This window comes from Tetrao urogallus, assembly GCF_951394365.1.
Source record: "Tetrao urogallus genome assembly, chromosome: 4".
Classification (NCBI taxonomy): domain Eukaryota; kingdom Metazoa; phylum Chordata; class Aves; order Galliformes; family Phasianidae; genus Tetrao; species Tetrao urogallus.
The window spans coordinates 54,732,488-54,747,691 of record NC_136817.1 but is presented as its reverse complement, the minus strand read 5'-3'; the positions used below and the strand labels follow the sequence as shown (position 1 = coordinate 54,747,691).

Sequence of the window (15,204 nt, the reverse complement as noted above, 5' to 3'; positions counted from 1 at the left end):
TCAAAGATTAGGGTACTGTTTGCCTGTACTTCAAGATATCCTCTACCCACACTCGGTCTTCACTTCAGTATTCTGTGACATCCAACCCATATGCCATATTCAGTACAATAAAATGCGAAGTTGAAACATTTTGCAAAACACTGAGTTCTGCAGATGCTACTTAAAGGAAGAGGGATATATGAAAACTAAAGGAAGAGAAGGCAGTCAGTTTAGATTTTTCTTGAGAAAACTACCAAAAGAATTGAGTAGCAGTGGTTTATTATACACAATCTAATTAATTGCATTGTTTAAAATCTGAGCGACCTCCTGCAGAAATGCTTGCAGTTCACAGTAGATCTGCAGCTGCAGCATGTGAGGTATACAGATAGACTGATTTTTTGTGAACAAGAAAAACATTTATAATCTGCTCCAGCATGAAACACAGTGTAGCAGAAATGCACTAAGCTATGGCTTTCTCAGCATTTTCCAGCACTTTTTTTAAAGCTAACTGCTAATAACTTCCATACATCTTCCTTTTTTCCCTCGGAATGCTTTTTACAGTATAGCCTGCTTCTAAACCAAGTGCTTGTAGATCTTACTTCTTCAGTATAATATTAAAAAGGTGTTCACAGAAGCCAGGTACATGATAAACCAAAAACCTTAGTAAAATTGTGATGAGAACTCATGCAAAATTTAACTGACGTATTTGCCAAGAGGACTTCATTTAAAAAAAAGTATTTTTAATAAGGTTTTTTTTTTTCCCCCTCTCAGTCTCACATTGTAAAGCGTCTCAGCCAATTAAAAACGTGAAACTTACTTAAACACCAACCTCATTACATTACTGCATCCACCATACTCTCCCACAGAAATGACTTCTCTTTAACGACAAGACTGCACTACCAAAGTTATCCAAAATAATCAGGAAACTCAGAAAGCATAAAGTACCAATAGCAAAAGGCTGAGTAGCCTGGGTCTGTTTACCCTGGGGAAAAGACAACTGAGAGGGGATCTGATTAATATTCAGAAATACCTAAAGGGAGGTGGGAGGCAAATGGATGAGGCCAGGCTCTTCTTGGTGGTGCACAGCAACAGGACAAGGAGCAATGGCCTAAAACTTGAACAGAGGAAGTTACATACAAACATATGGAAGAACTTCTTTATGGTAAGGGTGATGGAGGACTAGAACAAGTTGCCCAGTGAGGTTGTGGAGTCACCTTCTATGGAGATACTCAAGACCTGTCTGGATGCCTACCTGCGTGGCCTAATGCTGAGTACCTGCTTTAGCAGGGAGGTTAGACTTTGATCTCGAGGTCCCTTCCAACCCCTGCAATTCTGTGATTCTGGGAACTTCAGATGAAATTTTGATTGATGCTGTGAGGAGGGTTCTGTCACTGTATGCTGTGCATCCTGTGACAAAGATTTCACTCCTGTAAATCAGAATTTTCTAAGTGATAATATATACAGTGCCATATAAACAGCATATAAAAAAAGTAACAGAGACCCTAGAGGTTCAGACTGCCTCTGCACCTACAAGAGGCACAGATGCAGACCTTAAACCCAGAATTATTTTTCAGAAAAAAAGGAAACCCTGATCTTGTGGATGAACGGTACTGATTTTGTGTCAGAAGAAAAACTTTCAGCAACACCAAAAAAATAGCATTTAGAAATATGTGAAGAATATATCTTAAGTCTATGTTATATAAGCCTCCTAAAAAATAGTTCCGTATATCTTTTCCCTTCTGATGTTCACTGAAATAAGTTATTATCTTCTAAGGAAAAATCTTCTAATAGTGATGATAATAGCAATTTATTTCCCCAGGAATGATGATATTTCAACCTTCTTGTGGCATCTTCATGTTACAAGCTCTCTCTACAATAACTTTATTTAGATTCACATAAAAAGAGGAACATCTTTTTCATGTCAGCTCTTTCACATCATTTATGTTTACTTCAATATTCTAAATATTTTTAATTAAATATACTACATTTCTTACTTTATGCATATTTTCAACAGATGGTAAGGAAACATTATTAATCTACATTCAAAACAGTAATTCGTTTTCCCTGCTTGCTAAGGCCCCCCGTAAGCCCCATAGCAACAAAGGAGCCTCCAATAAAGCTTTCAAAGCATCGTTCATTCCCTCTTCATAGATTTGCCCAAAAGTTGCCTACAACTGCTACTCCATCTCTGATAAATGGATCAATGAACCCAGCCAATGCTGGATTTTAACACAAAGTCCTCTTATTATAGTTCAGCAATACGTTTCAGAACGTCACCCTATGAACTCAGAGAAATGAAGATGGCAGAAATTCTGTACCTACATTAGAATTGACAAAGAAAAGGTTAAACGTCACTAGAGAAATGATGCTAAGAACTCACAGCAAAGTTTCCTTACTGTTTCCTTCATTACACTCTGCAGGAACTAAGCAACACTGGTTTTTTTTTATGGATTTACGCATAACAAACAGAGCTGTAAATTACCTGCTCAAGAGTCTACCCTGTACTATTTATTAAAAGAAATAATAAAATTTTCTTTCAGAGTTACAAGAGAGAAACAAAACTTTATTACAGTGGATGTACACTGATTCATCGCTATTAGAAAATTTTTCCTTAGAAGATATTCACTTACATCAGTGAACAACAGAAGTGAAAAGATATACAGAACTGATTTTTAGGGAGCTTATATAACATAGACTTAAGATACATTCTTCTTAAATAGCACTGGGTAAAAAATATTTTTCCTATTCAAAACCGTTTGAAGTGCTAGGGAAAAAAAATCCACAGAATAGACTGCACTGTCTTTTCTGCCCATTGCTGCTTTTTAGCAAGAATCCTTAAATAAATGGAGAGAAGAGGGTTCTCCTGGTGTTATTCACTCAGTAGCCTACTTCTGAGGGCTAGAGCCCTTCTTCAGCAAAAGCCCTCTAATGTGCCACGCTGGGCTCCAAACTCAGCACAACATGTCCCCAAAGGGAACAGCCCAGTGACCACTCTGCTGCAAGAGCAAGAGGAGAGCTCAATTAAGACCCTGGTGTGATAAGCCTCTTTCATCCACTTAATCAAGTTCACCCTCAAGCAGAGACAGCTTTGCAGTCGCAGCACTAAAAATCACCTCCTGAAATCATGTGATTGGGGAACTGGGATGAGAATAGTATGTCTCCTGCCTGGAAAAGGGCAGAAAATGCTCAGCATAGGTCAGCTTGGAAAGGATTTTGGAAAGATCTGAAAAAGAACACCCACAGCTCCTGCTGTTTTCGCAAAAAAGCAGGCTGCTCTGGCCAACAAGAAGTCCTTTGTCACTGTCTTGTTGCATGCATCTTCATTGCAAGGTTTGAGAAACAAAGAGGCCCAAGAATAGTGCACAGCTCTTCCTGAGCACCGTATAGCGGGCTGAAAGACAGAGATGTTCATCTACTCTGATTGTACATGTGTTGAATTACCTTGATCCACCGTGGCAAGTCCAGTATCTGAACTTAAAAATTAGAAATAAAAAACAAAAAATTAACCAAACATCTACAAGCACCCTTAAACACATCTAATGCAATAGCAACAGCACTAACATCCAGATGAAAGTTGACAACAAATGCAACACTGCTTCATTCTAATTTCTAAACATCTGGTTTTTTGCCATCTTTTGTGCTTAGGAGGTGCAGATTTAAGAAGACCAATAAAAGCACCTCTTAGCTAATTCCAGGAATGCCTTAGAGATGGTGCACAGACATCCAGAGAAAGTGCTAGGAAGTGCAAAGTTCATAGAATCATAGAGTCATTAAGGTCAGAAAGATCACCAGGAACGTCTGCTACAATCATCAACCCATGCCTGTGACCACTCCAGACCATGTCACTCAATGCCACACCTACCGTTTTCTGAAACACCTCCAGCAATGGAGACTCCACCACCTCTGGGCAGCCTGTTCCAAAACCTCACCACTCTTTCTGGAAGAAATTTTTCCTAACACCCAATCTGAATCCGGCACAATCTGAAGCCACTACCTCTCATACTGTCACTGTTACCTGAGAGAAGAGGCCAGTCCCTATCTCACCACCACCTTCTTTTAGGGAGCTGTAGAGAATGATTAGGCCTCCCTTGAGACTCCTCTTTCTCTAAACTAAACAACCCCAGTTCCCTCAGCTGTTCCTATTAAGACTTGTACTCCAGACCTTTCACCAGCTTCCTGTCCTTCTTTGGACAAGTTCAGCACCTCAGTGTCCTTCATGTAGTGAGGGGCTCACTACAAAATGTCCTTCTTGCATGGGAAACAGGGCCATAATCAAAATAACAGGTCTTAGCTCTTCCGATTTGTGAGAATCCACTACTGGTGCCTCAGAAGGCAAATGGCTTACCAAAAAGGCAGAGATTTTAATAAAGAGATGAAAAGCTTGCCTTTTAAAAACTCTTTTAATGACTTAACTGTATTGCCCTGTAGATTATTAGGCCATAGACAACCACTGCTTGTAAGCCTTTCTCCAACCAAAGCATTTCAACATACATACCACAGCACAGCTGAGCAAGATGCAATTGCTCAATTCTTTTTAAGGACCACTGTGCTTGTGGAAAGATGATGACTTATTTCCCCTTCTTTACTCTGTACATTCACATGCAGTAACAGTAGCAATTTTTCACAGCTATTGCTTTTGTAAAGGCTACTAGAAATTGTATTCCCTTTTATGCTTTCTCATGAATAGCTGCACTTTATCCATAATTCCTTCTAAATTTTCACTTCCAGAAAATTATTCCTGTAATGCAGAGGTGGCCATAACAAGCAAGTGTAGCTCCTCATTCATTTATTTTGCTGTTCACTAAGCTAATAAATCTCAGTGAGTGCAAAGTCAGGGAGGGTCTTTCCGAAAGTTACATGATCAATGCAATTAAGCATGAAATCAGAACTGAACCAGAATATTAATAACTACTATTTGTACTTTTTCCTTTTTACTGAACCTTTCTTCCATTACAAAATCCGTTCACTAAATGCTTCACATTTTCTCTTCTGTTTTCTTAGCTTGTTGTTTTTTTTACTTCAGTTCTCATCCTTGTAAAGTTTACCTGAAATTTTCAAAGGCCAAAGCCATCAATCCAAGGATGGTGGTAGAAACAGGGAAAACAAACAAACAAACAAACAAAAAACCCCATGCTTCATTTGGTAATTCTTTTCAGTTCACCAAATCACTTTCAGTAGAAATGTGTCAAGTGTGTCAGTCATGAAGCATTAAATATATATATACATATCCTTTCTTTAGAATCGTAATTCCTAATGTTTTTAAAGGAAATAGATTTGAGGGATAGATGATAAAGGGCCATGCTGTCACACCAAGCACCTCAGCAAAACCATTGCTCTACTTGCTCAAGACACAAAGCACCTTCTCATTTTCAAGCTCAGAAGCACAGAGGTCTTCTAATCCTCCAAGTTCAGCCAAACTCTCTGCCAGACCCTGCTGCCCTAAAAGTGCTTTCTCAGCTCATTAATCATGCTTGGCACCTTGCAGCCAGCCCACAGCACAGCATAAGGGTGTGAAGCTGCAGCCATGTACCTGCACAGACCTGGCTGAAACCCAGAGCAGAGCAAAGTTGAAGCTCAGCTTCAGCTGGAGTCAGGCAGATGTCCATGGACTGTAATCATCTAAGCCCTCTGAGTTTTATCCTCCACTACTTGTTTGCCAGAATCTTCAAGTTCCTGTGAACTTGAGCAGTATGTATTAGAAGTGAAGAGTACAGGCTCTGCTGTTTAGGATGTTTTTACATTGCTGTTGGTGACTTATTTGTTTTAAACAGTTGGCAATAGCTAAAAAGAAATCATCAGCACAAATATTATTTTATGAACTCATATTTCTCTCAGATAGGAAACAAGGCGCAATGTGTCTTACCACTGGTCATATTAACTGTTACAGTTAACTGATGATTTAACTCCACACTTTTGGCTAAACTGTGTTTTTTTGTTTTTATTTTACCAAAAACAAAAATTAACCACCAAAACCCCATGGAGGAAAAACTCTACTATTAAAATTAACAGAGTTAACATTAATAATGCAGGAATATTTCTCTCACTGTAATTCTGCATCAACATCTGCACAGACCATCTTAGCAGCAATCTGACAGCCATTTTCTACATCCTTTTAAACTCATTCATGAAGCTACAAAAGAGAATCTACTCCATAAAGGTAAACTGAATTTGGTTAGGGATCAGTTCTATTAAAAGGAGAAACTCCTCTACATAAAAAGTATAATACTTTTTCCATCTGTAATTTTTGCTGAGAATTGGAAAGTAATTTAATCTGTTGCTGAAATAATTTCATTTGTCATATTTAAGATGACCCCATTCACAGATTGAAGTTTTTAAGTTTTGTACTTTACAAAAAAAAACTTTAAAAAGTTTTTGTACTTTAAAAAGAAAAAAAGGGAAAGACAACATAATTAAATAAATTAAATAGGAGAACTAAGAGATAAATATTCTCCTCATTCTCATTTTACATAACCTCCTAGCTGTAAAGGGAAAGTTGTTCTGGAGCATCCAGCTACTGTCACTAACAGATCTATTACACACCTATAAAGTACTTCCATTAACCTTCAGATTTTTAAAGCATTCATTTTTAACTTACAGCTCAATTTATAAAAAGTTGATTATGGGACAACCCTGATATATTCTGCAAGTTTTATATTCAGGACACAGAACTCAAATCCCATCTTCCGCTAAAATTTACTCTAAGAGTTAAAATCCTAGTGCATTACCTCAACTCTTGAGAATAATTCCATTAACACATCTGCACATATACCTAAAACTGAAGGCTAAGCAGAAACAATGTTTTAAAATCGTGAAATTGACATCATGCTGGAATCTAGAATGAAATCTAAAGATTGCCTTATTAATTTGTTGTTGCAGAGTGGGGTAGGAAGGGAACATTAAAGAAACCTGTCCAGTGGAGCATTCAGTCTCAGTACTCCCCCAGAATTTACTTGAGGATATCACAGAATCATAAATTCACCAACATTGAGAAAGGCCTCCAAGATCATCTAGTCCAACCGTCCACATATCACTCATATCTCCCACTAAACCATGTTCCTCTGTACAACACCTCATGTTTCTTGAACACCTCCAGCAACAGTCATTCAACCACTTCCCTGGGCGACCCTTCCCAGTGCCTGATTACCCTTTCGGAGAAGAACTTTTTCCGAATATCCAACCCAAACCTCCCCTGGTGCAACTCAAGGCCATTCACTCTAGTCTTATTGCTAGTTATGGGGGAGAAAAGGTCAAATTTGACCTTTTCCTCACACATAACACAAACATGGTACAAATCAAACTGCGGTTCTGGTAGGGATAGCTCTGAAGTAGATAACCCCAGTGACCATGAGATCACCGAGACAGGGGAGGTTTAGGTAGATATTAGGAGGAAGTTTTTCACTCAGAGGGTGGTGACACAGTGGAACAGGTTGCCCAAGGAGGCTATGGATGCCCCATCCCTGGAGGCATTCAAGGCCAGGCTGGATGTGGCTCTGGGCAGCCTGGTCTGCTGGTTGGTGACCCTGCATATAGCAGGGGGTTGAAACAAGATGATCACTGTGGTCCTTTTCAACCCAGCCCATTCTATGATTCTATGAAAGCATTCATGATCTCTGTGACTGGTACCTATTCTTACACGTTCTTTGTTGAAGATAAATGTCAAAAAGTGATGTGATGATGATACAGATGTCTTTATTGAATGACTAAATGGAGTGGAGTTCAAACCCACTTCAGATCTACTCTCCCCTCAATGATTTCCCTAATTAGTAGCAAAGACAAACTCCTCGTCACTATCTATACTGGCCCTGTGATGTTTACATGCCATGGCTGTATGATTAAGAAGTGGAGAGAACCAACATCAATCTATAGGTTTTATAGATTAAAGAAGGTTATATAGATTATATTCTATAATCTTACATATATTATATTCTATAATATATATAACCTATATCTATAGGTTACATAAATTATAGAACAGAAAGTAATCCATAGATTCACCTTTATAAGCCTGTAAAAATGAGATTTTCTCAGACTGTTGGAGGGGGAGCACAATACCAAAAGTCAGAATTTTTCTCTTTCTTTGTAGACTCGTAACAACAGGGAGTTTGAATCCATTGTGGAAATTTTAGCCTCTAGGCATTTAATATGAACATGAGTGAAAGTTTAATATGAGCATACTTTTGAAAATTTGCCAATAACAGTTTTGCTTCAACATCTCTATATTCCATACTTTATAACAGTTAAGAAAAGCTTTGTAGACATTGTTCTGAAATTGCTTTTTCCACTTCAAAGTAATTGACAGTCCATTTCTTTCTCTCTCGATGGTAAATCTCAGTATTTGTAATATACAAACTCCTGTTGCAAACTCCAGTTGCATCTGAACACTGAAAAATTCTCAACTGATGTGACAACATTTCAAAGAATAAGCACTTCCAACACACCTCCAAAGGCAGCAGGCCTACATACCAAGAGCAGAGCTTGGTATAACATCTGAGAAATGCCATGCTATCTTCAAGTACATGAGTAAGTCTGCTTTAAGCTTTAAGCTGTAAAGTCACATCAGTTTAACATATTGCAGAAATTACAGAAAATGAAAAACTTTGTTTAAAAGACTTCTCATTACATTTTTCTTTCAACCACAGTAATGATTTTTTATTTTTATTTAAAAAAAAAAAAAAAAAAAAAGAGGATCTGGACTTACTTGAGAAGGGATTACAATTTAATGTTTAATGTCTATTTAATATCATAAATGGTTACAAAATGTGAACAGTAAAGCCAATCATCAATAGTGACTGCTTATCTTGGCAATAAACCAAACCTCTGCACTAGCCTTCTCTACCCTTATTAAAAACAAAAGAATTACAACAGCTCTTATATTGATTAATATTGTTGAGACTATAATCATCATGCCAACCCGTACAGGAAAAAAAAAAAAAGCATGGATCAGATTTAGAGCATGAATTTCCAACAATGTGTAGATTCAACTTAATATTAAGAATAAAGTTGAATGAATACCCGAAAGGGGTAGGGGTGAGGGGACAGACCTCACCAACAAGAAAGGTAAATTGGATTCCCTGCTGTACTTCTTACTAAATATCTACAGTTCAAAAATGAGGTAATGAGGTGGCAACTTGAGTTACATAAGCAGAGCAGACTGCCTGCATGTGAAAGCCTCAGTAAGCACACACTTCAGTTTCTGAAAGCAATCCTGTATTTTGGAATGAACACTCAGACAGCACTATCTTCAACACACAAGTAAGTTTTCTAACACTTTCAACTAAACTTCCTCATCCGTCTTTATTAACATCTCATTATCAACACAATGAATTATACAGTAGATTTTGCAGGGGGTAGGTTAACTGCTATTACAACCATTTTGGTTGACGAGTAAATGGCAATGCAAGAACTGAACAGGGGGAGCACTATACTTCCACAATTTGGCTACTATCACACCATATTGGACTTATGTGGTACATCTGAACACTCTAGGCCTATTATCCTAATAAGAGCAGTAAGATACAACTGTTATCTGTAATAAAACTGGGATGGAAACTTTTACACTTTCTCAGTTCCCAAGAACTCTGTGATAGAGACAAAAAGTATACACAAGTGTTGACAAACGTTTGCTTATTTCCTTTAGGGTAGTGTATTTCACACCACTTTACTAGCCTTCCAGTATTTACCACTGAAAATGCTGCTTAATTATAAATGAAACAACATTTTAGTAGTAAGATAACCAGTATCCACAGCAGTTCTTAAGGCGGCTTTGAATTGTGACTTTAGAAAGCTCACAAAACAAACATCACTCTGAAAAGCAGCATCTATCATTTGGTAGACAGGAAAAGAAACATTTGAGTGACTTTGACAAACAGGAGTTTTGGCCTTTATTTCTAATACAGATTTCTTCTTGCATCGTATGTTACTTAATTTCCATAGCAACTCACAGGAGCAAGAAGCCACTGCTTCAAAGAAATCTGAATTGATACAGTACACAAGAGAGGAACCACAAGAGACTCAGAATAGCGCAGAAGACAGAGAAATTCCACATTATCTAACATTCAGTGTTACTGAATTACTGAAAAGCTAAACTAGATTATACTAGCTTCACAACAGTTACAAGTACCCTAGTACTGGTTGCCAACGATTTCTATTGCACTGTAGCTCAAAATACTGATAATTGCCATTTATCAATGAAGCAGGGGTGAAGAATCAACTTTGCTTTCAAGTCATTCCATTAGTGATTGATACGATATAAGAAAAACACCATCAGCAACAGCAGAAACTTTCAAGATGTTTTCAGTGAAGTGAATAGCATTTAGCTCTCACTAATCACGTTAGCATCATTAGTTATTATCTACTAAGGCTGGATCTGAAGTTCTGCTTGATGAGTTTTCCAAAGAAAAGGACATTTGAAGTCTAGAAAGAAGCAGAGCAGTGTTTTACCAATGCAGAATGACACGATATAAGCTGTCACATTTTACAGTCAGTAGGAAAAGCCGTATTAAATGGTCATTTGCAAGAAAAGTGTATTTTCTAAAGTGCTAGAAAGAAAACCATACTTCTTGCTCAACTTAGCTTACAAACCTCATCCAGAACAAGGTATCCAGCTACAAAGAAAAACTAATAACAATTTAAACTCACACCTAAGCCCCAAAATTCTTAAAGGGCAAAAAGCACGCATGAGAATTATTTAAACTTTACAACGACACTCGATAGCACCGTACTGCAGTTGTTACGGTAAGCAAGAACAAGTGTCTGAGAAAGACAACGCAGCGAGTGACGGTCAACCAGCGCCGGGCAGCGAGGACGAGCAGCCCGCGCGGCGCCCAGCTCAGCTCAGCTCAGCTCAGCCCAGCTGCGGACGCAGCCGCCCCGCTGCGCGCACGTGAGCGGGTGAAGCACCGGCACCTGCGCTGCTCCGGGTGCAGCGTCTCGGTGCGCTGCGCGTCTAAACGCTGCACTGTTCGTAACATCGCGTGATACCTGTTTTTGTTGTCCTCAGCCACAATTCAGTTTTTATTATTAATTACGAGACGAAGAGAATTACAACAAAGCAATACCGTCGCTATTTTAAACTGAGGCGATTCTCATGCTGCACAGCTACAAAGAAAAACGGTCGTTACCTGTGTGAAGAGAACCTGTGATTAGCCTGAGGAGGTACTGGGCAAACCTCATGATTTCACGCTTACACCGCTTCCTACAGCCACTCATCTTAGGCAACAACGTTTCCTCTGAGGAGAGCCAGGAGACTTTTGCCGATAGAGGGACCGGTTTCCGTCAGCAAACTTCTGAGGCACTTGTCAGCCTCCCCGCTCGCCGCCTCGCAGCCCCCGCCGCCGCCGGAGCGCCTCGCGCAGCGGCCGGGCCGGGCCGAGCCCCGCAGGGCTCCGGGTGCTCTGCGCTGCCCCGCGGGGCCGCCCCCGCCGCCGTCCGCGGCCGCTCGGTGGAGCCGCAGCCCCGGGGCGGCTGGGGCGGGGCCGCCTCCCTACCCGGGCACCGCGCACAGACGCACGGAGTGGCCGCGTCCTCGGGGAATCGGCAGGCAGGTGGGGAGGGAGCGGCGGGAAAAAGCTAAAATAATCCAATGTCACGCCGCGGATTGATGAGGAAACATCCCAGCGCTACAGCTATCGCGCTGCTCAAGGTCAGAGCGGAGGACCGCCTCGCCTCCACCTGCGGGCACGGAAGCAGGCGGCGAGCTGAGGGGGTTCGAGCGGCGTTAACCTGATGCCCGCCGTCAGGTGCGGGGTGCCCCGTGTGGAGGAGCAGAACCCCGTGCGGGTCCCCCGCTCCCAGCCCGCTGGCTGCGGGAATGCCTATGGGAAGCCACACGCGTTCTTCTGTAGTCCCTTATAAACCCATTGTTTTCTGCCTTGCGTGAGAGAAGTGCTTCCTATTAATAAACATGTTCTGCTGAAGGCTTTATCCATGGTCAGAGAATCTGAAAAGCACATTTCCCTCGGACTACCACACGAACACAGAGCAACTCCGGCTATCACATTAGCTGGTGATGCAATAGGCAATGCCTAATACAGTTAAAAGAAGACAAAGAACCCATTAGGGAGAAGCTGAACAGAAGAAAATCACTGTCTGATCTAATTTTAAAGACAGCACTGACCATGTAAACACTTTGGTGAATGCCTTTAAAAAAATAATAGTGTAACACACACAAGTGCAATTCTCCATGCTATTTATTTTTTTTATTACACACTGAGCAAGGATAAATGCATTATAAAGTGAGCACATCAAAGCACTGTCAAACTTGCAGCTAGATGACATAATTTCTGTGTATGCTATCTATAATAAGCCTGCTTTCTTCTGCTTGCAGTGAGGCTGCACCACTAACAGAGAGCCAGAATGAAACAGAGCTCTAAGTCCCCACACTTACCCAGTGCATGACAACCTGAGAAAGAACAGGGCAACTTTTAGCATCGCATCAACTTTAAAAGGCATTAGAAGGGGAAAAAAAAAAAAAAAAAAGGAAGAAAAACTTTGATATGAAGAGTTTAACAGAGCACCTTCCATCCCAAGTAGCTAGTAGAAGTGAAGATAAATACTGAAAACAGAAGAAAGAACATCTCTACTTTTGCTGAGGACAAGAGGCAGTGTAAATGGTGCTCAGCCAGAGTTCTTGACCTGCTTAATCCTTTGACATCTTTAATTGCTGTATATAAATTTCAACTGCAGTCTCACTTCAAAATGAAGAACTGAAATATCAGTTTTCTAAATACTTTAAATACACACTGTCAGCAAGTCCATGGGTTTTGTTCTTTGCTTTTCCCCCTCCCCTAAAACAAAGCTGCATCACTTCTGACTCATTTTGCTAAACCTTTCATATTTCAGTTGAGCAGTAACAGTAATTACCGCCTAAGGGTTCATGAAAGGTTTCTGACCAGTTTCATTAAGAGGATTTTAACTAACAGCGCAGTATTCTGACAAAGCAGGATCCACATCTAGCTCCCCTATTTCTCTGCTCAGCACAAACGGCCAACTAATCTTTGGACTGAAGCTGCTTATCCAAGTCAAAAAGCTGATGAGGGAAGAGTAGTCAGGAAAGTCACAATGGAAAAGTGTAATAAAGTGACTGCTGTTTTGTCAGTGAACACCTTCCAGTGCAGTAAAGAGGAAAAGTTGGAAAATATCAGCTCCTATGTATTGGTACCTTTTGAAAAATTTTACAGGACTCATTAAAGTCTTCAGAAATAGACTTTTTGCTCTGGAATAAGTACTTTTATTTTTATAGGCACAATTTCCCCTAATGGTTCACAATCTATAGGTCTGAACTAAAATCTAAAATACATATATATATATAAAAAGAAGATTCCTAATAACATCAGAAGGATCTGGATCAATCCCTAGAACTTCTAGTTTTGGAATCAGGTACTTAGAAAATAGGATTTAAAAGCTATTACTTAAATACAACAGAGAATGAATAAAATATACAAAGCATTTTTCCCCCATCCAGATTTTAGGAAAAGCAAAATGGAAGGACAAAGTACGTGTTCATTGTAAACTCTTGGATTTTCAAATTAATTAACCTAGGCTAATTGATTGGCATCCCAGATGCCACATGGCACAATGAAATCACCAGGGAGGAAATGTTTTTATTTATTTGTTTTAAAGGAGACAAAACTATAGCAGCAGTCCATTTTAAATGCAAAATAGAAAAGTACCCCTGAACCCTGTATGAAGTGTAGTGTCTGGTATTGTATGATTCTTAATCAAAATCAAATACTTCTATGAAGATTTCTAAACAAAGCTAGAAGAATCACCACAAGAAAAACAGCAGTAAAACATTGCTTCTATGAAGATCAGTTCTGTCCAACTTATAGATTCAACCTTCAGCATGTGTTGAAGCAATACATACAGAATACACAAACTGACCAGCTTCTCAGAGACTGCTTGCATTGTACATTCCATTTGCACATATTTCAACACTCATCCATCTTCAAAGCATTGAATTCCCTCCTGAACTGGCCGGCCTGTGCTGTTTCCTAAAAAGATGGAGTCTAAAACTTGTAAAAATGACAACAAATCATTTAACATGCCTAAACCTCAGAGAAGGTCAACCAGGAACACTGAAAACCTGCATGGGGTTTTCATACTGTTGACAAAAACCTTGCTAGAATTTATGTTAGTAAGGTAAAGGCTGAATTCCATAAGTGAACGTTTCTATCAGACCTCTTATTTCAAAGAACAGAGGTAATATTTACAGTTACATGGCAAGAAGTAACAGATGGGCAGGAACAAACAGATGGATGAGCTCAAGGTAACGGTGAGATGTTTTCGAGCAGCACAGCAAACAGCTGCCACATAGATGACCATCATCAGATCTCCTTTCTGTTGCTTCTTGCCTATCATAAATGCAAGAGTCCTCCTAAATCACAGTCCCTGATGTGTTTTAATTGCTCTTCTCTGCTTTTACTTCTTGACTCAATGTCAAGTATCTTACCAGTATCAGTACCTGACAGTATCTTATACCAGCATGTCTAAAGTTGGCTAACATCTAGAATAGTTGCAGCATCATCAGAAAAATCACCAGAAACTTCAGAATTCCACAGTATTTACCATTTGTATGAATGTCAGCCACCTCTTTAGACAAAGTAGTAAGAAAAAATTCTCCTGCTCCTTATTTGCCCAAATTTAGTCTTCAGTCTTAGACAGTAATGAAAACCAGAGATTGCTACATGGTAGAACGTGAGATGGGAAAAGAGAGATACAGGTAGATATTCGTTTCTCCCTCTGCTCAATACCAACGTGGTAGGTGATAAAGCTAAATTCACTTGGTTTTAAATGGCTGCTGACTATCCTGAACATTATAGTAACAACAGATAAGAATCCTTCTGCTTCATCTACTTCATACTCAAATTGATGTCCACATGGAATGTGGACTAGACCTCACTCTGTGTGGGGATAGTATCTACCTCAGACCCCAGGACATATGGCAATGGGACTTGCCAGCATTCCTAGTTAAGACAGCAAATTTATTTTTTTACTACTTCATTTTCACTCTTCATAGGGAACAAATTTTTTTGTATCCTTTAATTACTTAACTTGCATGTAATGTTTCTTAATATGCAACATAAAAGAAAAACCTTTACTCTGGCCTACGCCACTGAAAATTAATGCACAATCTTCCTGCATTTGTCTATAGCTTTTAGCTTCTCCTCAAAGTTTGCTAAGAATAACATCCTCAAACAGCTTTATTACCCTGCTTAAAACAGTACT

At 39.5% G+C, this 15,204-nt stretch overlaps 1 protein-coding gene across 4 annotated transcripts in view; it reads right to left on the bottom strand.

Annotated features, from left to right (window-relative positions):
* KCNIP4 (potassium voltage-gated channel interacting protein 4) overlaps positions 1 to 15,204 on the bottom strand; it is a gene marked incomplete at both ends in the record, with an annotated part of 382,566 nt that overhangs the window by 272,983 nt on the left and 94,379 nt on the right. Inside the window, one exon of one of the 4 annotated variants that reach the window (XM_079534464.1) lies at positions 11,100 to 11,187. The exons of the other annotated variants lie outside the window; for them this stretch is intronic. Within the exon in view, the coding sequence (XP_079390590.1) occupies positions 11,100 to 11,187 (88 nt within the window). Of the gene's footprint in view, positions 1 to 11,099; positions 11,188 to 15,204 lie in introns of those variants that run through there. 4 annotated transcript variants of the gene reach the window in all.